Raw genomic sequence first — 26,217 nt, 5'->3', positions numbered from 1 at the left:
AAATCCGCACCGGGGAGCTGCTGAGGGGCGCCGGTGTCATGTGAAAGCGCACATGCTCTGCCATTCACGCAGCCCCTCCCAGCAGTTCTTCCTCCGTGTGTGTTTCCTGCTTTTGCTAACGTAACTCCTTTCCTTCTCTCTCCCCTGCTTCGCTGCTAGCCATCCGCAGCCACTCCGCGGGCCCGGCGACCCCCTCAGGGGTTCCCGCGGCGGGCGGGCGGCCCGGGGCTGCAGCCGGGAGGGAGCGCGCCCGGCGGCGGGCATCTCGCGGAGCCGCACCTCGCGGAGCCGCCTTGGAGGTATGATTTTCGTGGCGGAGCAGAGCTGCTGCGGCGGGCGACGCCTCCGCGGGTGCTGAAACGGGATTTTTGTGGTGCACTTCCCGGGCTCTCAGCTTCATGACTGCGCGAAGCGAAGAGCCAACACCATGCGAGGTAAGCGGGCCGGATTGTGTGGGAAAACTGCTGGGGAAGGGGCTGGGGAGTAGGTTACACGCCGGGAGGAAAGGGTCCCGGGGAGAAAGTTGATAGGTCGCTCCCGCCCCTCGGCGTGGCTGCTCGCAGAGTGTTGCCGCCACGCGCCGGGCCGCGGCTAGCCTGAAGTGCTCTCCGCGGCAGGAGAAAGGGGGCTTAGACACCCCGACGCACCTGTGCGAGAAAGTCCGGCGTCGCCCAGGGCCGCAGCGGGCAGGCTGGGAAGGGGCAAGTGACTGGCAGTGCCTGTGTCCTCAAGTTCCCACCGGGAACTGTCCCGTGGGCGCTCGGCCTCGGCAGGTGGCCCGTATCGCAGGAACCGCCTGAGACTTGGTACCGGGTCGCTGCCAGTACGGGGAGAGGCTCCCCCTTGCCTCCCCAAAAGTTGTTCTCAGGACTTTTTCGCAGTCTTCGCCCTGTTCCCCAGCCGGCATGTTGCCTGGGGGGCCCCTTCCCGGGGGGTTGCTAATGGGGCAGGGAGGGTTGCGCTGGCTGGGACGCCCCTCCCGTGCTGCAGCTCTCTTTTGCGGCCCCCCGAGCCAGTGCACCCTGCGCAGCCGTGTCTTGGAGGGCAGCCAGAGCTTCCCCTCAGGGCTTACAGCCTCACTCGGGAAGGGTGCCGCGGGAGACCACGCAGCATCCCCACCTACAGGACATCCCAGGAGTGGAGAGCTGCCTGGGTGCTTGTCCTGAGGGTACCGCTGGGGCTGGAGAGGGGCTGCCTGCTGTGGCGCGCGCGCCGCACACCTAAGTGCGTGCGAAGAAGTGCGGGAGACATGGTAAAGCGTGTCTCCTCTGGGACCCTTCTCCGGGCCAGGGGAACACCGGCACCAGGATGAGAACAATCCCGCCAGTCCCCGGAGCCCACCGGGGTTGCAGATGTCTCCCGAGTCTCACTTTCTATACTCCGCTGTATCGCCCAGTTCTTCAGCCCAGTTGCTTGCCTCACCGTACGGCAAAGTGGTAAAGCAAAAAACCAGTAGTCTTTCCAGGGGTGCCGGGGTGCAGGGGAAGAGCTCTCGAGGAGCGGAACATGCTCGGGGTTGACAGCGACATCGCGTGCATATTTCTTGGGTTTTTTTTAGTGAATGGGGACACACACGCTAGAAACAACTTTTAGCAAGGATTTCTTCATGTGGGATGTCAGCTCCTGTAGCTGCGTGCGGTAAAAGCGCTAGCAGATCACGTGTGTAATTTTCTGTAAAGGAATTGTAACTTTGACATTTGCACAGAGAAGCAAACAAACAAACAAGAACCTTCTTTCTGCCTGCATTCTTACAAGATGGGGTGTTTGCTTTGGGGCATCTGTCAAGGATTTGCTAAACAGTATTTGTCTTTCATAAGAGCACAGGAAATGGAGAGAAGACTCTCAATTCTGTAAAGCGGCCCATGTTGCAGCTTTTTTCTTCTCCTTTTTTTTTTTTTGTTTTGTTTGGTTTGTGTTGGTTTTTGTTTGTTGTGTTTTTTGTTGCCTTTTTTTTTTTTTTTTTTTTTTCAAAAGCTCTTGCCGTGCAAGCAGGTCCCATCAAAGGCTCTGGGTCATTCGAAACATGCCCATCAGTGCCTCCTGGGCAGGAGCCCTGTTTCCCGGGCGGTTTGTCCACCCGAGCTAGAGCCCCCACTCCCTGTCCCGGGGAAGCCGCTGCTGCCGCAGAGCGGCAAGGGCAACAGCGAAGTGAAATGAAATGTCGTCGCTCTTCTCTGACCCTTTCCATTAGAACAGGGTGCAGGCCGGCAGTGCTGTTCTGGGCAGGGAGAGGGAGGCGGATCTCTCCACACACCTGGTGGCATCACTCCGCAGCCGCCTCTGCCGCCCCTTGAGCATGAAGAGGTGCTGCTCTGCCCTGGAAAGCTGATTTATATTTGCATTATATTTAGGCTTGCTCAGTAGGGAGTACATGGGTGGTGGGGGAAAGGGGATGGGATAGAGGGAGGAGAAGAGCACAAGCAGACAACTTTCATCTTTGTGCAAAACTCATGTGCAAGAGGTTACCAAACTGATGCTTTGCATCAGGTGTAGGTCAAGATAAAAGCAGCATTTGCCACCCCCTCAAATGAACAAGAAAACTGTATACTAATAAAGTATCTGTCCATTGCATTTTTGGCTTTCCTAATAATGGAAATAAATGTATATCACAATTAACAGATTGTGAGCTTCCATGAATTAATGCTTCTGGACAGTTGTAAGCCTTCTTGTGAAGGTACAGTTCTTTTCATCTATGTTGTATTCTCTGTTGGGTTTGAAAGAAGAAGCTCTTTCCCTTGTACCTGTGAGCTCTTCCCCTAAACTTTCCCAGCTAAGTTGAGATCTGTTCAAGTTGCAGTTGACGCACTCAGCCTGAGATGCTTGGGATGTGCAGGGGCTGCTGTGGTTGCTTAAAGAAAATACTCAGCCTGTGTTGCTGCCTGCTGCATCCCAAAGCACTGAGCAGTCATGAGGGCTGTTGGTCATCCCATCCCATGGAAGCACAGCTAGCTTTGAGGCACACCTCAGCTATTGTGCCACTACATTATAGTCATTGGTCATGTCCTATCTGAAATAATAATTCCCTGTACTTCAAATAAAAATCCTTTGAGGATACACAGCTGTGCTAACTTACAGTAGAATAATATTCTGGTGCAGGAGGCTGAGCGCTTGTGCTTTTGGGGTTCAAATTGTCATGTGGTATTTCCCTTAGAACTGGGAATGGAAGTTTTAGAAGTTGATGACTTTTATATGTGTACTTTATAGAGGCAAACATATGTGTAAAAGAATGAAATTTATATTTGCGCATCAGAGTCTTCTTTCCTTCCACCTGCCCACTCCTGTGACTATCCTATGAGGAGGGCTAAAATGTAGAAGGTGTACTTACATATACTTTTTTTAGAAAAAGAGGACTTAAAATGCACTACAATAATTGTGCTGCTTAATTAAAAGAAAATAAAGGTTACAGGTTTTTTTCTTGTGATTTAATTTTTGCTAAAGTGATTCATAAAGTTTAAAGCTGTTACAACTTAGTGAATTCTGTATATAATGCAGCTGATAATGCAAATATATAAAAAAAATACAAAGTGGCAAAAACCCAATATCAATTCACCTAATTTTAATCTGAGCATGTATACCTGTGCACACACCAGACCTGAGTTTGTGATCACAATTATTTCAGTTGTGAAAGTGGCACTTAAGCAGTTGTACAGAGTACTGTTTTATCGAAAAAGTAGTATTTCAGTTAGAAATCTTACTAAAAAGCTTTGTCTTTTGTGTTTTCAAGAAAAAGAACTCCATAAAGCCCTGAAGTCAAGGTATTTGAGCAAGTTTTTCTGTGTAGTTTTCTATTGTTGGCGTCAGGACTGAGCGATGATAGATGTTACGTAATGTTACATAGTTACTCTGTTTTCTAGCATCACTAAAATATTTGTAAGCAATTAGGAAAGTGTGAATCAAACACAGTATCTGTAGTATTGCTGAGAGCTCATTAAGTAACGTATACAAATAGTCTGGATAGCTGAGAGAGTTCTACACATTTAATAAACGGTGGCAGGGAATCTTCACAAGCTCATTAAAGCGAAGTAAACTTATATCACAAGTTACTCCAAGAAATGTGTATGACTAAAATTGGAACATGTAACATTAATATTCTAAAAATATTTCAATTGCACACTGACTATTTAAAACAAAGGTGGTAAGAGTGAAGTAATACTGATTTTGACAGATTTGGGACTCACCACAGCAAAACCTATTCATTATGACAGTGTAGTGTTTGCAGCTACTACTTGCTTGAGTAACGTTATTTGACTTCATTGAGACTCCTCAATATTGATGGAACAGAAGTTTCTGGTGTTAGACCTTTGCAGGTCAAATTTTAACAAATGTCAGTAAATGCTTAGAAAATCGTGACTCAGGAGTAAGCTTACTGAATTGCATAATAAAACATACAAATGTGTATAGTTAATACAGAGTGTCACCTCTCTAGAATCAAATTGAACAAGAAACAAACCTGAAGCATGAGAACCTATTTGTACCTCTGCAATACTTTTACTTTGAATTCCACCATATTTACAGGGTATCCTGCATTTATCTGTGGTTGTTTTATTATGCCATAGTGTTTGGGACAGAAGGGGAGTACATAATGAAAGTTCATCAATAGAAAACTGTTTCGTTTAATATCATTAGAATTTTTACCATAGAAGAGGGGTTTGGTTTTTGGTTGTCTGGTTTGTTTTTTTTTTTTTTTTTCTGTGTTTTTTTTTTTTAATATGTTGATTTTTTTTAAAAAAAAAAGATTTTTTTTCATGGGTAGAAGGCTGGTAGCATGTAATATAACAGTTAATTTAATAACTATGAGGATATCTTTTGCAATAGCTAGAAACAATTTCTGTATGGTGGTTTGTAAAATGTCTGACACTGCCTTTTACGAATGCAGTGATAAGCAATAACTTGTGATGATCTACCCATTTGACAATACGGTCATGTTTGCAAGTACAGATCTGTGGGGTTTTTTATTAAAAACATCATTTTTATTATCAAAATTTTGGGGAAAAGATAACAGGAGAAAAAAGATACATGTTCTGAGTAAACTGAAAGTCAGAATTCCTGTTTAAAATATACTCGTGCTAACGAGCCGAAAGTCTTTAGGGTACTATCATAGGTACTGCTATATATGATATTGACATGTGTCTAGTAAGAAATGTACAGATAAAATACTTCAATAGTACTGTGTGTTATTAAACATGTTTATAGTATGGGCACTTGTTACCTGATACAAGAAAACAAAGGAGTGAAGGATTCACAAGCTATTTAAGAAATCTTTTTTTCTACCTCTGAAGCAATGCAAGGAATTCACAGAAATTGAGGTTTGTGCTATGAAATTGAAGAACGTACTCTGAGTAGCCAAAGACAAAAGATGCATGCAGGAGTAAATATTGATTTAACTAATCATGAGATGAATAGAAATGAGCTTTACCAGTGCACCAGTATAATGGATTTTGTTAACTAGCCCTTTTGTCGTCCATGCAGTGCTCTTTCAACCTGCAACTCTATCTACTGAGCTCTTAATGAGGGAAATCACAGGTGTTGTAACGGCATTTATGGTAAATTGGGCTAAATAGAATAGTTGTATAAATAAACAGTTGTAGTTACTTAGGACAAAAAGGAAATTATTAAAAAGAAAGAAAGAAAAGAAACTTTGAACATCACTACACAATCAGGACATAACAGTAATGCATTGATTATGCATTGTTTTACACGTCTGAGACACAGTCCTAGATCACTTGCTGTTGAGCTTAATAATAAACCTGTTAAATTAACTTCAACCAAAGTGTAAATTTTAAGAAACCTGACACATTTGAATTCAAAATAATTTTCTTTAAAGAGCAATTTTAACAGCTTTGTGCATTTAGCACATTTGGGACTTTCCATAATGACTTTCATAGACAAACTATAGATGTCAAAATGTTGTTCTTTGTGCTTTGTGTTTATAGAGTTCAATGTTGTTGTTCCTTCCGATTCTGTATGCAGTCTGGGCAAAGTCTGAAGTGCAGCTTGAAAATGAGACATCAAACAGTGTCACTGGGGGTGGTAGACAGAAGGTGCCTTTTGGATTGTGCCATTTTCCTGATTGTTTCTAACGTTGCCTTCATGAGCATATTAAAAACTTGATTTTTGCACAGGATTGAGAACAGAATATGGCTGTGATAACCTGGTCCATGTTTGACTGAACAACAGTTGCTCACTTGTGTGGTCCTATTGATGAGACATTTGGCCCTCTATTTTTGCTGTCTTGGAAATATTTTTTATCAAGCAGAAATGCTCACACTTAACTTTGCCAGACACAGTCTGCTGGAAATCTATGCAAACAGAATGACAGCTGTTCTTGCCTCTATTACAAGTATATAGGCTAATTTAGTTTGACATAAATGTTGTTATTTTGATGTTAATGATGGATTATTTTGATGAATTGTCAATTACGACACATCTACACAAATTTTAAGGGAGATCAATGCTTTTATTACTGCACAGAAATGCAATAAATTTAAAAAATCATATGTTTATCTGGATCATAGACATTTAAAACCACATACTCATTACAGAGTAACGTCAAGTAATTATGCTTGCTTGACAAACTCATCTTGAAGGAGCGTTCCTGTTATTGTGGGCCTTATTTATGTGAGTAGTTCAGTTAGACTTAATGGGACCGCTCATATAAATAAGGCAAACTAAATTTGAGGCTGCTTGTTCTCTGTCCCCTTGAAACTCAATAATTTGGGGTTATAGGAAACATCAATGATTATAAAGGCTTACAGGGAATCAATGCCATAAAAAGCAAGCTGTGTTAAAAAATCTTCTTGCCCTGAAATTTCAATAAAATCACCTTGCACTTTTAACTGCCTAATACTCTTTGGTGCTTAAATATAGCAGTTTTCTTGGCTAGAAATTTGTATATGCTGGAAAAAGATGTTGGTAAATATGCTACTTGTTTTCTCAGCTATTGTGGAAATTCAAAAAGTATTAAAAAACGTTGTTCTTCTGCCAATTATCAATAAATTACTTTGTTTAATTGTTAAGCTTATGCTAATTGCTGTGTTACTGCTGGTAAATAGTGGCCAATTCAATATTTAAGTAAAGGTTAAGAAAATACGTACATTTGTAATGTATTTAAGCATGAATATGCTACATAGGGTAATAAAAATTTTAGCATGGCTAAAAAAAAAGCAATATAATTTTAAGAGTAATTTTGACAATTATTATGAAGTCAGTCTTTGAAACATTCTGTCTGCTTACAGATCTTGAGGTGGTCTCAGTTTGATTTCTTTTAGTTATCCATGGTCACTTAGATTTCCTGAACGCAACAAAAACCTTTCACACTATAATTTCTCTTTTTAAGAATCTTATTTCTGCTTCATTAATCCATGGTAGCTATAAATTACTTTATTCTTCAGAATAACATTTCCAAACAAGCATGCATTTTCATCGCATTTAATTTTTCCACTCTCCGAAGCAATCCTTTAAAATAAGAATTTCCTTACTCTTACAAGTAATATATATTATGAGGTTTTTTTGAGTGAAGATCTTCAATAGGGAGGGAGAAATAGATCAAAAGAAGACAAACAAGAAGTAGTTGTTATATTGCAGTTCAGTCTACTGTCAAAATAATGAGCTGTCAAGAGGGTAGCATATTATGTTTTGGAGCAGGTTGTTGTTGGTCTCAGATGAAATTATAGTTCTCTAAAATAAACTTCAAGTGTAAAAAGTGAAGACAAGGCTGTTTATAAATAAGCCACTCTTAAATTACCATTCCCACTACAACAGGAGGCAAAGTGTGATAGGCTTCATGCATTTTGATAATTTGGGGAGGTTAGCGTGCATTACACATTAAAAGTTTACACTTGTTTGAAAGATACTTGGAAACTATAGAACCAGTCCCAGAGCTGATAGGATTTTTCTGTTTGTTAGCTAGCAGAGTGAAAGCTGTGGGGAAACCATTTTCCAAAAGGTTTATTGGAAAAACAGAATCTTTTTTGGAGGTGGACAGATTAGTGAATTTACTATATGTGAACTGTATAAAACAGTTTAACAAAATTAAGGATAGTATTTTCATTAAAAATGTTCTTTGGAGACATTAATGTATATTGTCTTCTCTTTCCTTCTTGAAAAATATGCCTGATTTTAGTAAGTGGTGAGAAACTGTTGCCAGTTACCTTTTTGATTAAAGAGGCTGCCACGGGAGTGATTTTTGGAAAACCTAACACAACGCTGCTAGCACATTTTTTCTTGATTACTTGTATGCTTCAACAGTGCAGCATTGCACCGATTTTGATTCTCAAAACAAGATGGAAAAATGAAATTAAATGTTGTATTTCAGGTCCTGACTTAGTGAAACAGGTGCTCTATTGTTTCTTTTCATATTTGTCTGCCTGGAAGAATGAAGCCGCAAACTGGCTATGAAAAGCATTGTTTACTTCAGTGTGCATTATTTGGGGGATGATGTGCAATATTTGTACAACGAACTGTATTTAGTATTTTGGCTGGAAGTAACTGACAGGAGAGACCACATACAGGATCTGAGGCTAGATATTCAAAAGCTGTGGGAGTACAAATATGAACTGATGCAGCACAGTCTAGTGGCAGAGAGAAGTAATGGCACTGGAAAAGAAATGTATTAATAGGGCACAGTGCCATTGAGTGATTTCATCTTGGTGAAGAAAAGAAACTTCTCTTTTGGAGAAAGTTCCACTGGTGACCAAACAGAGATAATTTTAGCTTGTTTAGTAATATTTATGATTATCTTTAAGTGCTGTCAGCAAGTCAGACTTCTTTTAATGACACAAGCCATGCTGTCTGTACCAATACACATGGAAATGGCAATGCAACACAAGAAATATCAGCTTAACTGTTTTTTTAATATATGAAAACCTATAATATATATCATACTGTAGACAGTAAGTAAGCAGTACTGCACCAGTAATCTAGAATAGTGGGACGATTTGCATTTAAAATTACTGTTGCTTTATATTGAAAAAAGTAAAAAGATCAACACTTTACTAGATCTCCTCACTCAAAAATCTACTCATTCTAAATAATCTAAATTTATATCTAAAATAATGAGTTTTAAGTAGTACGAACTGCAGTTACACATATATAAAAATTTTTCATTTATTTGAATAGAATACATTTTATGGAGGAATGACAATTGCTAATGTATACTAGTTTCGTCTTAGCCATAGCCAATTTTGGAAAATTCAGATTACATTAATCTCTGAAATGATTAGTAGGAATAAGGAGGAAGATTAAAACAACAATGTCAGTTGAAGAAAAGTATGGTTGATTAACACCCACTGGGAATAACTCAAACTACAAATTGTTCCATAGCTTAAAAAATGTCAACATCAAGCTCCCCTACAATTTGCAAAGCACTTCTATGTGCTTATAAAAGTAAATTCCCTGTTCTGAACTGGTCGAGAATAAAGGCATTACCAGTGTTGTGGCAGCTGCTGCAATATTAAAGATGAAACTTCAAAAGTATCTAGTAACTACCATAATTTAGCCATAATTTAATTCTTAATAATGTATCTTTTTTTAAAAAAAAGAAAAAAAAGAAATTGCAGAAAATTTTGCATGCAATACTTACTCTGATGTTTTGAGAGACAATTACACAAAGATTTCTGTAGAAACTTCATATGTGTCAGTATTTCAGGCAAATATATGTTACAGTGTATTACATCACCTGAGTGAAATCTGTCTGCAGAGCTGTGGTTGAGCTAACCTGTATCTTTAATTTTGAAACAGTTCCCTATAGAATTGTCTGGAATGTTTTACTGTAAAACTAATGGTACAATATGTCTTGTTGGTTGTTTACAGTCTACTGATTTTCAGAAGATGGAGAGCTAAATGATTCTTTCACTTTGAGTTCAGCTGATAAGAGGGGAGAAAACTTGCATTATCTTAACTCAGGTGCCTCTGCGGAAGTTGCATTCTCCATTTATAATTTACTTGAGTTTGCCAAAGTTCCTATATTTATTTTTGTAAAAGACCATTTACCAAGATGTGTTCTAAATCAGCAATTGCTGCAAATTCTAGCGGGAATGCCATGAAGAACAGGACACTAAACAAGACTTTTTGCAGCAAACCATTTTCAGGCTTCAACAGAATTTAGGAGAAAAAAGTTGTGCCAGCTGCATCATAAAACTGAAGGAGAGAACTAAATGCCTTCAATAGGGAATTTAAACAGGCACAAGAGAAAATGGGGAGGAAAAAAGGATGGTGAATTTGGATAAAAAACAAACTAAATTGAAAGGATGCTGTTTTGAAAAAGAAAGTGCAATGTGGAATAAGTAAGTGGAAATGTAAAGGAAAAGAACAGAATATAAAAAGGAAGTGTGATGAGATGGAAGATTGGTTTTTGTGGGTTTGTTTTTTTTTTTAATGTGAATAGTTCTGCACTACAAAGTGCTGGACTTCTCAATTTCAGCTTATTGCAGGCAGAGTTAACTACAGTGGGCATGCTGTTAGAAATGAGAAAGAAGGAGAAAAGTAGAGATAACAGGGAAAAAAATTAAGGAAAAGAATGAATGTTCAATATGGATGTATTCATTGTGCTACTTTTTATTATTTGGTGTTGCATGTAGATTTGTTGTAATGGGACTTCAAACTATTTGGTATTCAGCTAAATGCTAACATTAAACATCTGCGCCCATTCACTTCACTATGTATATCCAGAGCTCAGCTACTCAGGAGTGCAGCAAGTTGGAACATCACATACACAGTTATGTAAGCTGTCTGTACAAGCTTGGCATTCACTACACTTCAGCCAAGGTACTCATTTGCTAAATTAAAATGTCATTTGCAAAAATACATCCAAACCTGATCTTTTTAAAATCTGGATCAAATCAAATTGACTTTTTTTTTTTTTTTTTACTATCTTGGTTATTTTTATGTCCCTCACTCTTTCTCTCTAGTTTTTCCAGTCATTTGTTTTAAAAAGCAGTACACTCAGAAAAGTCCTTGCCGCTTAACTTCATTTACTTCTTAGAAAATGTGTAATTGGTTCATTAGACCATGCATCATACCTGCTCATATATTACAGAAAGAGATTTTGTTCTTTTTACACTTTTTGTGGGTTTTTTTGTTTGTTTGTTTTGTTTATCTTAGTTTGGTTTATACTGTAGGGAAGAAATAAAATTGTTAAATCTTGGCCTGGTTTCATCTCCACCATGTACCTCTATGACATTTGTATGCCTGTAGCCTTGGAAATAGAAGAGGTGCTTTACAGATGAATCTCTGATTCTCTAGTACTGCTTGGTTGCCAGCACCTACTCTTTCTCTTGCTTGATAAAAAAGCATTGCCTATATCTTTGGAGGTTTTGTGGATTTTTTTTTTTTTAACAATGTATTATGTAGAGTTCACTTAATTCATAATAGACTTCTGGAGACAGTGGAAACATGTCGCATTTTGACTGCAGGAAAACATTTTTTATGAGATAGAAATAATGCCTTTAGATCTTTTCTGCATGCTCAGGAGATAAACAAAGAATGGTCTTTTGATGCTCTCAGTTTCTCCAAGACTAAGATGGCTTTTAAGTATATATCCTTGACTGACTTTTCGTTCTGTAGCAGCCTCACAGAGCTTATTACAGAAACAAACAATTGCAGAACTCTCCATAAACAAAAAGGAAATCTGACTTTTTGGAAAACTACTCTGGTAGCGTAGGAGGTTCATTTACATGAATTCTCTGCTTTCCCACCTCCCTGCTGTAGTTTTCTGTAAGAACTAAGCATAAAAAAGGCAGAGAGCCAAGCTGTCATCCATTAACATCTATTTCATCCTTTCTGAGGATCATTTGAGCTAGAGGAGGGTATATGTCTCAGAGTAAAGTCTTTATGCTCTTACTGAAATGTTAAGGAATGTATCAGATTTTTGACCCAGTGTTAACCTACATTATATTTTTGGCAAAAATGAGCATCAGGATAAAATCATTTCAGGAAGACAAATACTATGAAATGTAAATGTGATTTTTCATAATCTCCAAAATAGCATTTTTTGAATATGCTTCACTGTGAAACAAGTCAAAAAAATTAACTTTTAGTTTATTGTCAAGAGTAATCTAAAATGTTTAGGAATTATTTTTTCATTTAAGGAATAGAGCTATTTCTGTGAAGGTGCTGATTACTGTCTAGAGGCCAATTGTTACGGTATTTCAAGCAGTACTAAACCATTAATATTTTACTGCTCAGGAAGGGAACTGAAAAGGTTTCATATTACAGATGTATGTATAGCTATATTTCATATTTCATGAGGGAATAGGTGATATTTTATACATTTATGCACAGAATGGTTGAACAATCTATAAAAATTAAATAATACTATTTTCCCATTATGTGCGTTTAAAAAACTATCCATTTCGAAGAGGAGATGTATTCACATCTAAGCATACAGACATACTTCACATATCTGTGTATTTTTGTAGTTTATTATGAAGAGGGAAAAGAAAAAACAGTATACCATTTTCCAATCCTCTTTGGATATCAGATTTTGCTTTTAGACCTAATCAATCATTCTGTGTTTATTCATCTGGGGGTTTACTGCAGTTGCATATTACCTTTTAGATTTATTTTTTTGTGTGTGGTATTAAATCCACACCTCCACTGGTTGTCAGTTACTTGTCACTTCTTGGTATATTTCATATTCCTGTAGGCTTTGTGGTTTTTCATTTTGTGATCCACTGTGTTACAAGTATACTCTTAATGGAATACTCAATAAAAGAAGGCCATTGAATAGATAGTAAGGATGAATCTGGAATATGGTCTTTTCAACTGTCCATTAGACTCATTAGAATGGAAGGTTGAAGAAGAGTTTGTAACTGTCCATACGAATCTATAGTTACGCACACTGATGAATGCTTTCTGTAGCGACATTTATCAACTATTCATGTACAAGAAAGCCAAAGTGTAATTAAGTTATGTCATTTATTTACTTTCTTCTCCTGTGTGACAGTTTCTACCGATGTGAAAGATAACAGTTCCCCTTCTATTGCAGATACAGTCAGCATCTTTATACAGTAAGGAAAAGAAGCAGAAATGTTTTGTGCAATGGAATTTTGTCAAATCAATTAAATTAAAAATCTCCTAGGGGTTTTACTATCTAGTGCCTTCACATGTGATGTATTCTTTACTTGAAAAAGGTGCTGGATTGATGGCTTTTCTGTATTCTGCAGAGGTTTAGGACCTATTCCTGAAGGGGGTTTTGACATGCGAATAGTTGCATAGGTGAGGTGACTGATGTGAAAAAGTTCTTGTCAGGCTGATCTTGATAGGGGCAAGCCTGACAGAGGGACAGAGGGAGCCGAACTGCCCACGGCACTGGGACTGTCTCTCTGTCATGCCATTTCCCTATTGTGTCTCAACAGTGACCTTGAAAGACCCTTTTCCTGTGGCCGTTATAACCTTGGCCTTGCTGCTGACAGTGCCAACAGGGGTGCCAATTAGTTCTATGTGGTAGGTTTTGTTTTTCCTTTTTAATGAACAAAGTCCATTGAGGCCTGGATTGAGACCACCAGCTCACTTCATGCGGGCCACCAAGTGTCATAGCATTTTTATTTTGCTCAGTCACTACTGACCTGGTGTTGAACCTTCATCTGTAATCTGTATACACTTTCTGTGTCTATCATTAATTTGAAATCATTTTACTTGGAAGAAGATGTTTGCCTCTGAAGTAAGATATGTTAATGAAGCATGGTATTATGTAACAAATATGTAAAATACCTCAAGATGCTTCTTGTGGTTAGATACCAAATTTGAGTCTGCTTTTACAAAGTTCATAAATTTTATCAAAACTTTGAAGAAGTGATGAGGCACATAAAAAGGGTGCAGCAGGAGTGTCAGGAGCATTATAACTATATAAAATGAAGGGAATCCCACGTGTTACAATAAGCTTCACAATCTATTATACAAACACGAGAATATTCTGTTACGGGTTCTTGTAAGGAATCTTAGGACATTTCTAATTAGTAGGGCCTTTCTGTCAGAAATATTGTCCGGTGTCCTGTCTCTGCTTCCTCCTAGCTTCTAGTGCCCCTGGCAGAGCATGAGAGATAGATTGAAAAGTCCTTAATCAGGATAAGCACTACTTAGCAACAACTAAAAACATCGGTGTGTTATCAGCATTTTTCTCAGACTAAAATCGAAAACACAGCGCTACACCAGCTACTAAGAAGGAGAAAAACAACTGTTACAACTGAACCCAGGACAAGTATTTAAACATATTCATATTCCAGCCTTCTAAGGTTTCAGAGATAGAAAATTGAGCTGAAAAATAGAGTTGTTCTTAAGCATTGCAGGGAGCCCAGGATTAAATCAGTTGTTCTGAAATATTATTCTGTATTTTTCTGTCTGTCAGCAGAAAAGTTATTGTACAGGAGTCTTGATTTCTTCTTTTAAATATATGCGAACAAAGTTTTCTCAATGTCTAATGGCAGTAGCATCACTAGTCTCCATTAGGTTTTGGTTTTGTTTTCTTTTTTTCTTTTCTCTTCCTTCCTAATGAAAGCTGTGATCCCTCATAGTGAGGCATATTATAAGCGTGCTTGCAACTTTAAATTCTACGCTAATGAAGCTGAAGTTGAGGAAATACTAGAACTTTGTATTAGCAGCAGTAGACAGGAAAGCACATGGAGAGCACAACTGGCTTGTTATTAAGTCATATTAAGGCTGCAGATTGGACTGTGGATATATCCTTCTAAAATAGCTGCCCTGATGCTGAAAAGAGTGAGTATTCTTACTTATTTTTAATGTAAATATCCATGAAAAGGCTGTAGAAGGAATCATGTAAATGTTGGAACAGCTTAGCAAGTTATGACAAAACTGATTTTTATTCCAGTTCAGTATATTCAGCTGACTACATTTCTGTGAAAGAGAGAGAGCTATAAAGAGGAGAAGGGAGTGTATGAGTGAGTGTGAGTGAGTTTGTGAAGCGGGTAAAGAAATCTGTGTTAAAGATGAGAGAATTGGGGGAGGGAGACACTTTAGCCTCTCCTTTAAGTACATCTTCCTCCTGAGTACATTTACTTCCATCACAATAGGCTAGACGAGATCTTTGTTTAGTGGTGCAGTGCCCCTGAGACCTAATTTAGCTTTTATAGCAAATTCAAAAAGAGACAGAGTGAGCTAGAGAGGCCAGAACAAAGATACGAGTTTGCACTGTGAATATTGATACTTGTGGGTTGCTTCTGTAAATCCTTTGAAGGGGATTCTCATAGAAATGCTGACTTGGACATTCTGCTGAAGAAGGACTGAACTTTAGAGATTAACGTTGTTTCATTATTCAGCTGTGATAATGAGGAGATGGTGTAAGTGTTTGTTGTAGGGCAGCAGTGGCTTTGTTACTTTCAAATAACAAGTAGGAAGACATAAAAGTCAAGCAGAATTGCATAAAAAATTAATTTGCTTCTGAAAATATCTTTTTTTATTAAGTCATACTGTTAGAAACACATATTGAATCTAGTTCTGTGAGCATAACAAAAACATCTCAGAAGTCTCAAAACTTCATGACATTTCTTATTCCTTTGTTTGAGCACCTTCTCTTTCAGAGTTTGGAATGGTTTTGCTTTCTTCTAGCACATAATTTTGCAAAGGTCATCTTTGGTCCCCTGGATTTAGGGCTATCATGCTGGGTTTTGGATAATTTTTTCCTGTATTTTGCAAGTCTACATTTTCATGATGAATGGAGTTGTACTGTGTGTTAGTGTAACTCTATGAATCTTACTCTGTAGGACCCATTTCCATAGAGTCTTGACATAAGAGCTCTGCTTTGCCACACTGTAGATGTGCCTTATGAGTATCGCTATTTTAAAAGTACAACATGAAATGTTGTTTTTTGAAATATTGTCAGATTTGGGGGAAAGTTGCTTTGGAGTAATGTACTATTGTGTTACAGGCACACAAATATTGCTTTGACATCTAGAGTTATGGACAGCAGTGGAAAATAGATTTTTGGTTTAAAATAAGACAAGATTAAATGAATCACCCATTAGTTGATTTAATTTGAAGTTTTATTGGTATTTTCATGGCTGATCCGTTTGTCCTGCAGGGTCATATTTTATATTATCATTTCCTTCGAAGAGTATTTGATAAATAAAACATAAGCTTGTCAGCAACACGTGGAAGGCTGATTTGAGTCAGCTCAAAAGTACACATTTAAAATCGCATACTTTTAAGGAAGTCACATTTATACTTTATTTATCATCTGTTCCTTCTCTGAAAAGCACTTCCTAGTAAATCCTACTTTGACGAACTCATGCCCACAAAGGCAATTACTTTTTTATGTCACATCACCTTGCTGAAACTTGTTGCTGATGTTGCTAGGCAGCCCTCTTTACACCAGCCAATAGCACGGTATAATTCCCATCAGCAGCAGATTTCAGTTAAAGGCTTGGATATATAGGTGGTTTCTTCAGCTGGTCAGTTCCAGTAGTGAAAGGAAAAGCTTCAAGAGCTGTGCTGTGCAACAGCTTGATTCCATAATGTTTTCTGTAGTAAATTTGGGCTGGTTATCTTAGAAAAACATTTAAACAAGTAGTTGAGCTGTTTCTGTTTTCTTTTGTATGCATTTGGATGGGAAGCTAGTACTTGCAGTGATGCTTCTTTCCATCATTTTCCAAATATATTTTATTCCCTCTGTGGTATGTCACTGTTGTGGTTTAAGCCCAGCCGGTAACTCAGAACCACACAGCAGCTCACCCACTCCCCCCCATTTCTTCCTCCCCCCAGCTCTGGGAGGGATGGGGAGGAGAATTGAGAGAATTTAACTCCCACGGGTTGAGATAAGAACAGTCCACTAACTAAGGTATAACACAAACCACTGCTGCTACCACCAATAATAATAATGATAAGGGAAATAACAAGGGAAGAGAATACAACCGCTGACCGATACCCAGCCCGACTTGAGCAGTGCTCTAGCCCTTACAGGTAGCTCCCCCCAGTTTATATACTGGGCATGACGTGCTGTGGTTTGGAATACCCCTTTGGTTAGTTTGGATCAGGTGTCCTGTCTCTGCTTCCTCCCAGCTTCCCCTCTTCCCTGGCAGAGCATGAGACTCAAAAAGTCCTTGGTCAGAGTAAACATTACTTAGCAACAACTAAAAACATTGGTGTTATCATTGTTGTTCGCAGGCTGAAAGTCAAAAACATAGCACTGCACCACCTACTAAGAAGGAATAAAAATGACCGCTACTGCTGAATCCGGGACAGTATCTACCCCCTATTCCATACCATTCACGTCATGCTCAGATCCCACATTTTTCAATATACTATCACTCTTGTCTCATATATATATATGATGTCTGGTGACATTCCAAAATCTTTACCCTCTGGCCAGTCCATGATGACTTCTAGAATGCCTGGACGACTGGGATTTCCTATTCGAGCTCGTTGTGTAATTAGTGCAGCCCATTTACTCCATGTCGCATCAGTTGTATGATGTGTAGAGGAGACCCTGCCTTTGAACATCCAGCCCAGCACGGGCAACCGGGGTGCCACGAGGAGCTGTGCTTCAGTGCTAGTCACTTCCGGAGCAGCTCGAACCCCTTCATAGGCTGCCAGTATCTTTCTCAGTTGGGGTATAGCTGGCCTCAGATCCTTTGTATCCCTGACTCCAAAAGCTGAGGGGTCGACCTCGAGTCTCCCCTGGAGCTTTCTGCCAGAGGCTCCAGGTAGGACCATTCTCCCCGGCTGCGGTGTACAGTACATTTTTTACATCTGGCCCAGTCCGGACTGGTCCAAGGGCTACTGCATGAACTATCTCACGTTTAATTTGCTCAAAGGCTTGTTGTTGCTCAGGGCCCCATTTAAAATATTTGTCTTCCAGGTCACATGATAGAGAGGGCTTACAATCGAACTGTAATTTGGGATGTGCATTCTCCAGAACCCCACAGCACCCAAGAAAGCTTGTGTTTCTTTCTTATTAGTTGGTGGAGACATTGCTGTTATTTTGTTGATCACATCTGTGGGGATATGGTGACATCAATCTTGCCATTTTATTCCCCAAAATTGAATCTTCTGTGCAGGTCCCTTGACCTTACTCCGTTTTATGGCAAAACCAGGTTTCAGCAGGATTTGGGTTATTTTCCTCACTTTCTCAAAAACTTCTTCCGCTGTATCACCCCACACAATAATGTCATCAATGTATTGCAGGTGTTCTGGAGCTTGCCCCCATTCCAGTGCATTCTGGATCAGTCCATGGCAAATGGTAGGGCTGTGTTTCCACCCCTGCGGCAGTATGTTCCAAATGTACTGGATGCCCCTCCAAGTGAAAGCAAACTGCGGCCTGCATTCTGCTGCCAAAGAAATTGAGAAGAATGCACTGGCAATATCAATCGTGGCATCCCACTTGGCTGCCTTTGACGCCAGTTCATACTGAAGTTCCAGCATGTCTGGTACAGCAGCACTCAATGGTGGTGTGACTTCATTCAGGCCACGATAGTCTACTGTTAGTCTCCACTCTCCGTTAGACTTTCGCACTGGCCATATGGGGCTATTAAAGGGTGAGCGGGTCCTGCTGATCACTCCTTGGCTCCCCAGTCTATGAATCAGCCTGTGGATGGGAATCAGAGAGTCTCAGTTAGTGCGATATTGCCACTGGTGCACTGCTGTGATCGCGGCTGGCACTTGCTGTCCTTCGACCTTCAGCAGCCCCGCAACAGGAGTATCCTCTGAGAAACCAGGCAAGGTGAGCAGCTGCTTAATTTCCTCTGTCTCCAAAGCAGCAATACCAAAACCCGTCGGCACCCTTTTGGGTCTTTCAAGTACCCTCTCCTGAGGTAGTCTATGCCAAGGGTGCATGGAGCCTCTGGACCAGTAGCAATGGGGTGCTTTTGCCACTTCCTCCCAGTCAGGCTGATCTCAGCCTCCAATACAGTCAACTCTTGGGATCCTCCTGTCACTCCAGAAATATATGGGTTCCACCCCTTGACAGCTTGACGGCATCAGGGTACACTGTGCACCGGTATCTACTAGAGCCTTATACTTCTGTGGGACTGATGTGCCAGGCCATCTGACCCACACAGTCCAGTAAATCCGATTGTCCCCTACCTCCATCTGGCTAGAGGCAGGGCCCTTCCAATAGTGATCACAATATTGGCCACTTATGTCTTGTAGAAAGGGATTAGTCTTCTTTATCACAGGAGCTGGAGTAAAATCAGCTCTTCTACTCCATCTAGGAACCTGCTCACCAGAGACTGAAGCCACAGCTTTCATGGGGTGATCATCCTTTACTTTCGTTCTTCTCTTCAATTCACGCACCTGTTCCTCCAGAGCTGAGGTAGGTTTTCCATCCCACTTTGTCATGTCTTCTCCGTGATCCCGCAGGAAAAACCATATGGTGGCCCATGGCGTGTACCTCCTATATCTTCTCTCTCCAGCAGTCGGACACCTTTTGTTAATAGCTGAGACGTGGGTTGGTACACATGGGGAACTGGATAGATCGGATAGATCGTCTCTCAATTGTTTGAACTCCTGGGACAGTTTTTCCACAGCTGAAATGATGGAAGGTGTGAAATTGTCTCTGAACTCGGGGAGTTTATGGATCATTTCATCCACTGTTAGTGGTACTATGTTATTCCAGGTTATTGCTGCCAGTGAGTGGGCATATGATGGTGGTGCGCTCCATGTTAATTTCCACCATATGGGTCATGTACATTCGACTTCATCTGGATCTATGGATGCATTCCTTGCATCCAGCCTATGGTAGATCAAGGGCTGATTCCCTCAGAGACTGGATGCCTTTCTCTAGAGTAGTCCACTTGCCCGAATGACTCATAACATCGTCCTTGTATGGAAACCTTTCTTTCACAGCTGTCAAGAGCTGCCTGCAAAGGCTGAGGGTCTGTTTCTGTTTTGCAGTTGCTTTGTCAATCCCCCCTTCCCTAGCAAGTGATCCCAGCTGCTTTGCTTCCCTTCCTTCTAGTTCATGACTGTTGGCCCCATTGTCCTAGCATCGGAGCAACCAGGTGATGATGTGCTCCCCTGGTTGATGGGTAAAATCTTATCGCATATTCTGTAGCTCAGTTGAGGTCCAGGGTCGAGAAGTCATCTCCTCTTCTTCCTCTCCCTCTGACCTACCTAATAATAACTCTTGATCAGATGCTGTCCCGTGTAGTAAGTGCATTGGTTCTTCATCTTTCTTCACTGTACAGGTTGCTTTTTGTGCCTCGTTTGCTTTTCCCCTTGCATACAGGGGCAACCAGTATTGGCATGCATTGGTCCTCTGGTTTAGCTGCAGTGATTATCGCTGTGATTGGAGTGGCTGCAGTATCTGTTGTCAGGGTTGGTGCAGCCACTGTGCTTGGGGTTTGAGTAGCACCAGCAGCTGTGCTGTGTGTTGCTGTTAGGGTTTGAGTAGCTGCTGTACTTGTCGCTGGGGTTGGTGTAGCTTCTGTACTTGGAGTAGCTGCGCTGTCTGTTGCTTTGCCATCAGAAACAGAGACATCTTTTTCCCTTTGAAGGTGCTGGATAGTGTTGAACAGGGCTCTGTAAGCATAGGCCAAGCCCCAGCATGTTGCTATGATTTGTCCCTCTCTGGTGTGACCAGGATGACAACACACCTCATGTAAGTGTTTTACTAGTTTTTCCATATTTTGCTCTTGTTCAGTGGTGAAGTTCCAAAGCACTGGAGAGGCCCACTGGCCTAGATACTTGCCCATATGATCCCACACACCCTGCCACTCATGACTGTCCAGCTTTGGGGAAAATCTCTCGGTCTTCCTATATAATCGTCTAACCCTAGAAAAGACCCAAACCCGTCTCTGCTTAACTTTTGAGATCAGACAAAATGGCTGTGGATAAAACACAGTGTATGTGTGCCAACACGGTGATCCTCATCACAATGAGCAGGCAGGTCTCAAGGGTACCCAAAGTTCATTCAAAACCTTCAGAACTCTCAAATGATGCTGTAAATAGTCTGGTGGGAGCTAGATGCTTAAGGGAATGTCTCCTTCATAGGTTGACCACCTGAGGAGCAAAAAAAGATGTGTAATTGCTAATCACTTCCATTATATACCTCCCAAGGTATAGAGGTGATGACCACCCTGGGAATGCAAACCAGATCAGTTTCATGGTCAATGAGTCTATTGTATTACAAGCCATTACCATAAAGTACAGTGAAACAAGAATCTTAGCCCAAGCCCCCAACCAATAAACACTAAAACAGCAAATACCGGCTGTAAGTACGGTACGACATGCTGAAACTCTGAGATCAAGCGCAACAACTTTGAGAGCCAAAAAATCAGCATTGTGATGAGTGACTATTAATCTGAAATAATGAATGCTTATCACAAATACAATTAGACACACTCTGGTCAGATCTGTCGCTATCTCGACCCTTCGTGCCCCATGCTGGGCACCATAAACAACTGTCGTGGTTTAAGCCCAGCTAGTAACTCAGAACCACGCAGCTGCTCGCTCACCCCACCTTCTTCCTCCCCCCCGCAGCCAGAGCGATGGGGAGGAGATTCGAAAGAATGCAACTCCCACAAGTTGAGATAAGAACATTCCAGTAACTAAGGTATAACACAAAACCACTACTGCTACCACCAATAATAATAATGATAAGGGAAATAACAAGGGAAGAGAATACAACCACTCAGAACCCACCGACAGATACCCAGCCCTACCCAAGCAGCAATCTAGCCCTTACAGGTAGCTCCCCCCAGTTTATATACTGGGCATGACAAGCTGTGGTTTGGAATACCCCTTTGGTTAGTTTGGATCAGGTGTCCTGTCTCTGCTTCCTCCTGGTTTCCCCTCCTCCCTGGCAGAGCATGAGACTGAAAAAGTCCTTGGTCAGAGTAAATATTGCTTAGCAACAACTAAAAACATTGGTGTTATCAGCGTTGTTCGCAGGCTGAAAGTCAAAAACACAGCACTGCACCACCTACTAAGAAGGAATAAAAATGACTGCTACTGCTGCACCTGGGACAGTTGAGGAGAAAAACTGAATATAAACCAAAAGAAAATCCACTTTTAACGTACAGTGTGAATAGGAATCCCTCAACAAGATTCTCTGCCAATATTTTCTGCCAAAGAAGAATGCAGACCAGAAATCTTCAGAAACATTTTCGGATCTTCATGGAAATGTTACATGTTAAACAAAAAGACTGAGGTTAAGTACAAAGCTTTGGGATCAACACATTACCTTGCCATTTTAGAAAAAGGCTATTTTTATATGTTGAGAGGTTAGCTGGTGTCGTGGTTTAAGCCCAGGCCGTAAATCAGAACCACGCAGTCTACTTCCCCCCCACCCCCCCAGAGGGATGGGGAGGAGAATTGAAAGAAGGTAACTCCCACGGGTTGAGATAAAAACAGTCAGTAACTAAGGTATAACACAAATCACTACTGCTGCCACCAATAATAATAATGATGATAAGAGAAATAACAAGGAAAGAGAATACGATACTGCCCGACAGAAAAGAGGACGTGCCCTTCCGGGTAACTCCCAGTTACATCCCCAGGCATGACGTGCTGTGGTATGGAATACCTCTTTGGCTAGTTTGGGTCAGGTGTCCTGTCCCTTCTTCCTCCCGGCTTCTCCTCCTCCCTGGCAGAGCATGAGACTCACAAAGTCCTTGGTCAGGGTAAACATTCTGACTAGCAACTGAAAACATTGGCTTTATCAGTATTATTCCCATGCCGAAAGCCAAAACCACAGCGCTGCACCAGCTACTAAGAAGGAGAAAAACTGACTGCTGCTGCTGAACCCAGGACAGCTGGGAACTCAAAAAATCTAGGAAAATGAAGTGTTTTGAGGACTGTGTCTTAGTGTGCTGAGTCATTGCTGAAAAAACAGAAGTGGCGAAAGCAAGTTTTAAAATGGTATCATTTGTTGAAATTTAAGTTAATTCTGCTAATTTGGTTTAAAGCAGATTGAAGAAGCATTTTTAGACATGTGGTGATCTTGTGTCACCAAATACTTCACTGTTGCCTGTTAAGTTTCCTGGGAAGGCAAGGTAGAATTTAAACTCTTAATTAATATTTCTAAATGTTTTGCTTGTTGTACCCCTCAATACTCTCTTAACATAGATCTTTCTACCAAAGATAATGCAGAACTTGTTTCTCATAGTCACACTGATTTGCTCTTGCTGCACTAGTATTTTCATGCAAATTCTGGTAACAAATAGGACTAGCCTATAATTTAGTCCTTCTGTGGGGAAACATAATTGAAGAAAGAGCAGTAAAAGTGCAGAAAGAGCAATAGATTTTATAAGGTTTCCCACAGCAACACAATGAAAGTTATTAGTTTGTATACTGATCTCTATGGCTGGCATGCATATATGCTGTTTCCCTTCATTTTCCAAACTGTAACTGTAAAGATTTTTTGCAGATTGTTTTAGAATCATAGAATAGTTAGGGTTGGAAAGGGCCTTAAGATCATCTAGTTCCAACCCCCTGCCATGGGCAGGGACACCTCACACTAAGCCGTGCCAACCAAGGCCTCATCCAACCTGGCCTTGAACACCGCCAAGGATGGAGCATTCACAACATCCCTGGGCAACCCATTCCAGTGCCTCACCACCCTCACAGTAAAGAACTTCTTTCTTATATCTAACCTGAACTTCCTCTGTTTAAGTTTAAACTTATTACACCATGTCCTATCACTACAGTCCCTAATGAAGAGTTCCTCTCCAGCAATCTTGTAGGCACCCTTCAGATACTGGAAGGCTGCTATAAGGTCTCCACGCAGCCTTCTCTTCTCCAGGCTGAACAGCCCCAACTTTCTCAGCCTGTCTTCATCTGGGAGGTGCTCCAGTCCCCTGATCATCCTCATGGCCCTCCTCTGGACTTTTTCAAACAGTTCAGTGTCTTTCTTATGTTGAGGACACCAGAACTGCACACAATACTCCAAGTGAGGTCTCACTCGAGCAGAGTGGAGGGGCAGGATCACCTCCTTCGACCTGCTGATCAAGCTGCTTTTGATGCAGCCCAGGATACGGTTGGCTTTCAGGGCTGCTAGTGCACACTGCAGCTGGCTCATGTTCATTTTCTCATCGACCAACACCCCCAAGTCCTCTGCAGGGCTGCTCTGAATCTCTTCTCTGCCCAACCTGTAGCTGTGCCTGGGATTGCTCCGACCCAGGTGTAGGACCTTGCACTTGGCATGGTTAAACTTCATAAGGTTGGCATTAGCCCACCTCACAAGCGTGTCAAGGTCCCTCTGGATGGCATCCCTTCCCTCCAGCATATCAACCGAACCACACAGCTTGATGTCATCGGCAAACTTGCTGAGGGCACACTCAATCCCACTGTCCATGTCACTGACAAAGATGTTGAACAAGACTGGTGCCAACACCGATTCCTGAGGGACACCACTTGTTACCGGTCTCCAGCTGGACATCGAGCCATTGACCACAACTCTTTGCGTGCGGCTACCCAGCCAGTTCTTTATCCACCAAGTGGTCCACCTATCAAACTGATATCTCTCCAATTTAGAGACAAGGATGTCATGTGGGACAGTGTCGAACGCTTTGCATAAATCCAGGTAGATGACATCAACTGCTCTGCCCCTGTCTATCAGTTCTGTAGCTTCATCATAGAAGGTCACCAGATTGGTCAGGCAGGATTTCCCCTTAGTGAAGCCATGCTGGCTGTCACCAAGCACCTCCTTGTTTTTCATGTGCCTTAGCATGCCTTCCAGGAGAATCTGATCCAAGATTTTGCCAGGCACAGAGGTGACTGGTCTGTAATTCCCCGGGTCATCCATTTTCACCTTCTTGAAAATGGGAGTTATATTTCCCTTTTTCCAATGGTCAGGAACTTCACCTGACTGCCATGATTTTTCACATATGATGGCCAGTGGCTTAGCAACTTCATTTGCCAGCTCCTTCAAGACCCGCAGATGGATTTCATCAGGTCTCATGGACTTGTGTATGTTCAGGTTTTTAAGATGGTCTCGAACCAGATCCTCTCCTACAGTGGGCCTAGGGTCTTCATTCTTACAGTCCCTGCATCTGCCTTCCAAGACCTGTGTGGTGCAGTCAGAGCCTTTGCCAGTGAAAACTGAGGCAAAGAAGTCATTAAGAACCTCAGCCTTCTCCAAATCCAGGCTAGCCAGTTCTCCTGATAGCTTCCGGAGGGGGCCTACATTGTCCCTAGTCTGTCTTTTACTCGCTATGTACCTATAGAATCCCTTCCTGTTATCTTTCACATCCCTAGCCAAGTTCAATCCTAGCTGGACCTTAGCTTTCCTAACCTGGTCCCTAGCTTCCCGGACAACATCCCTGTATACTTCCCAGGCCGCCTATCCTTGCTTCCACCTTCTATAAGCCTCTTTTTTCCCTCTGATTTTCCTCAGCAACTGCTTATCCATCCATGGAGGTCTCCTGGCCCTCCTGCTGCACTTCCTTCTAGTTGGGATGCAACACTGCTGAGCCTGGAGCAGGTGATCCTTGAATGACAACCAACAGTCTTGGGCCCCTCTGCCCTCTAGGGCTATATCCCATGGAACCTTACTAAGCAGGTTCCTGAAGAGGCCAAAGTCTGCTCTCTTGAAGTCCAGGGCAGTGAGCTTGCTGCACGCTCTTGTCACTGTCCTGAGGATCTCGAATTTTACCATCTCGTGATCACTGCATCCAAGGCTGCCCTGGAGCGTCACATTTCCAACCAGCCCTTCCCTGTTGGTGAGCACGAGTCAAGCATGGCACCTCTCCTTGTCAGCTACTCTATTACTTGCAGAAGGAAGTTGTCTTCCACACAATTGAGGAACCTCCTGGATTGCTTCTGCTGGGGTGTACCGTTGCTCCAACAGATATCAGGGTGGTTGAAGTCCCCCATGAGAACAAGGACCTGGGAGCATGAGGCTGTTAGTATCTGTCTGTAGAGCGCTTCATCCGCAGATTCCTCTTAATCAGGCAGTCTGTAACAGATCCCCACAGTAATGTCTCCCATCGCTGTTCTCCCTTTGACCCTGACCCGCAAACTCTCGGTCGACTGCTCACCTGTCCCCAGACAGAGTTCCATACTCTTCAGCTTATCCCTTACATAAATAGCAACTCCCCCTCCCCGCCTGCCAGGCCTGTCTTTTCTAAAGAGCCTGTAACCTTCCATTCCAACACTCCAGTCGTAGGAGCCATCCCACCATGTTTCTGTGATGCCTACTATATCATACTCCCGTAGTCGTGCACACATCTCTAATTCCTCTTGTTTGTTCCCCATGCTACGGGTGTTTGTATACAGGCATCTGAGCCAAGCTCCAGATGAAGCTGGCTCATTGGCTGGAGTGGCTGG

At 41.7% G+C, this 26,217-nt stretch overlaps 1 protein-coding gene across 1 annotated transcript in view; it reads left to right on the top strand.

Annotated features, from left to right (window-relative positions):
• Nucleotides 1–427: 427 nt before the first annotated feature.
• The window catches only part of RORB (RAR related orphan receptor B), a gene marked incomplete at both ends in the record, with an annotated part of 147,875 nt that continues 122,085 nt past the window's right edge, over nucleotides 428–26,217 (top strand). The window contains 5 exon segments of the mRNA XM_080638304.1: nucleotides 428–434; nucleotides 1,291–1,436; nucleotides 1,975–2,148; nucleotides 10,421–10,470; nucleotides 10,472–10,482. Coding sequence (XP_080494430.1) covers nucleotides 428–434; nucleotides 1,291–1,436; nucleotides 1,975–2,148; nucleotides 10,421–10,470; nucleotides 10,472–10,482 — 388 coding nt within the window.

This window comes from Psittacula echo (genome assembly GCF_963264785.1).
Source record: "Psittacula echo genome assembly, chromosome: Z".
Classification (NCBI taxonomy): Eukaryota; Metazoa; Chordata; class Aves; order Psittaciformes; family Psittacidae; genus Psittacula; species Psittacula echo.
Note: the sequence above shows the minus strand (reverse complement) of the source record. Positions and strands in the feature narration are given on the sequence as shown.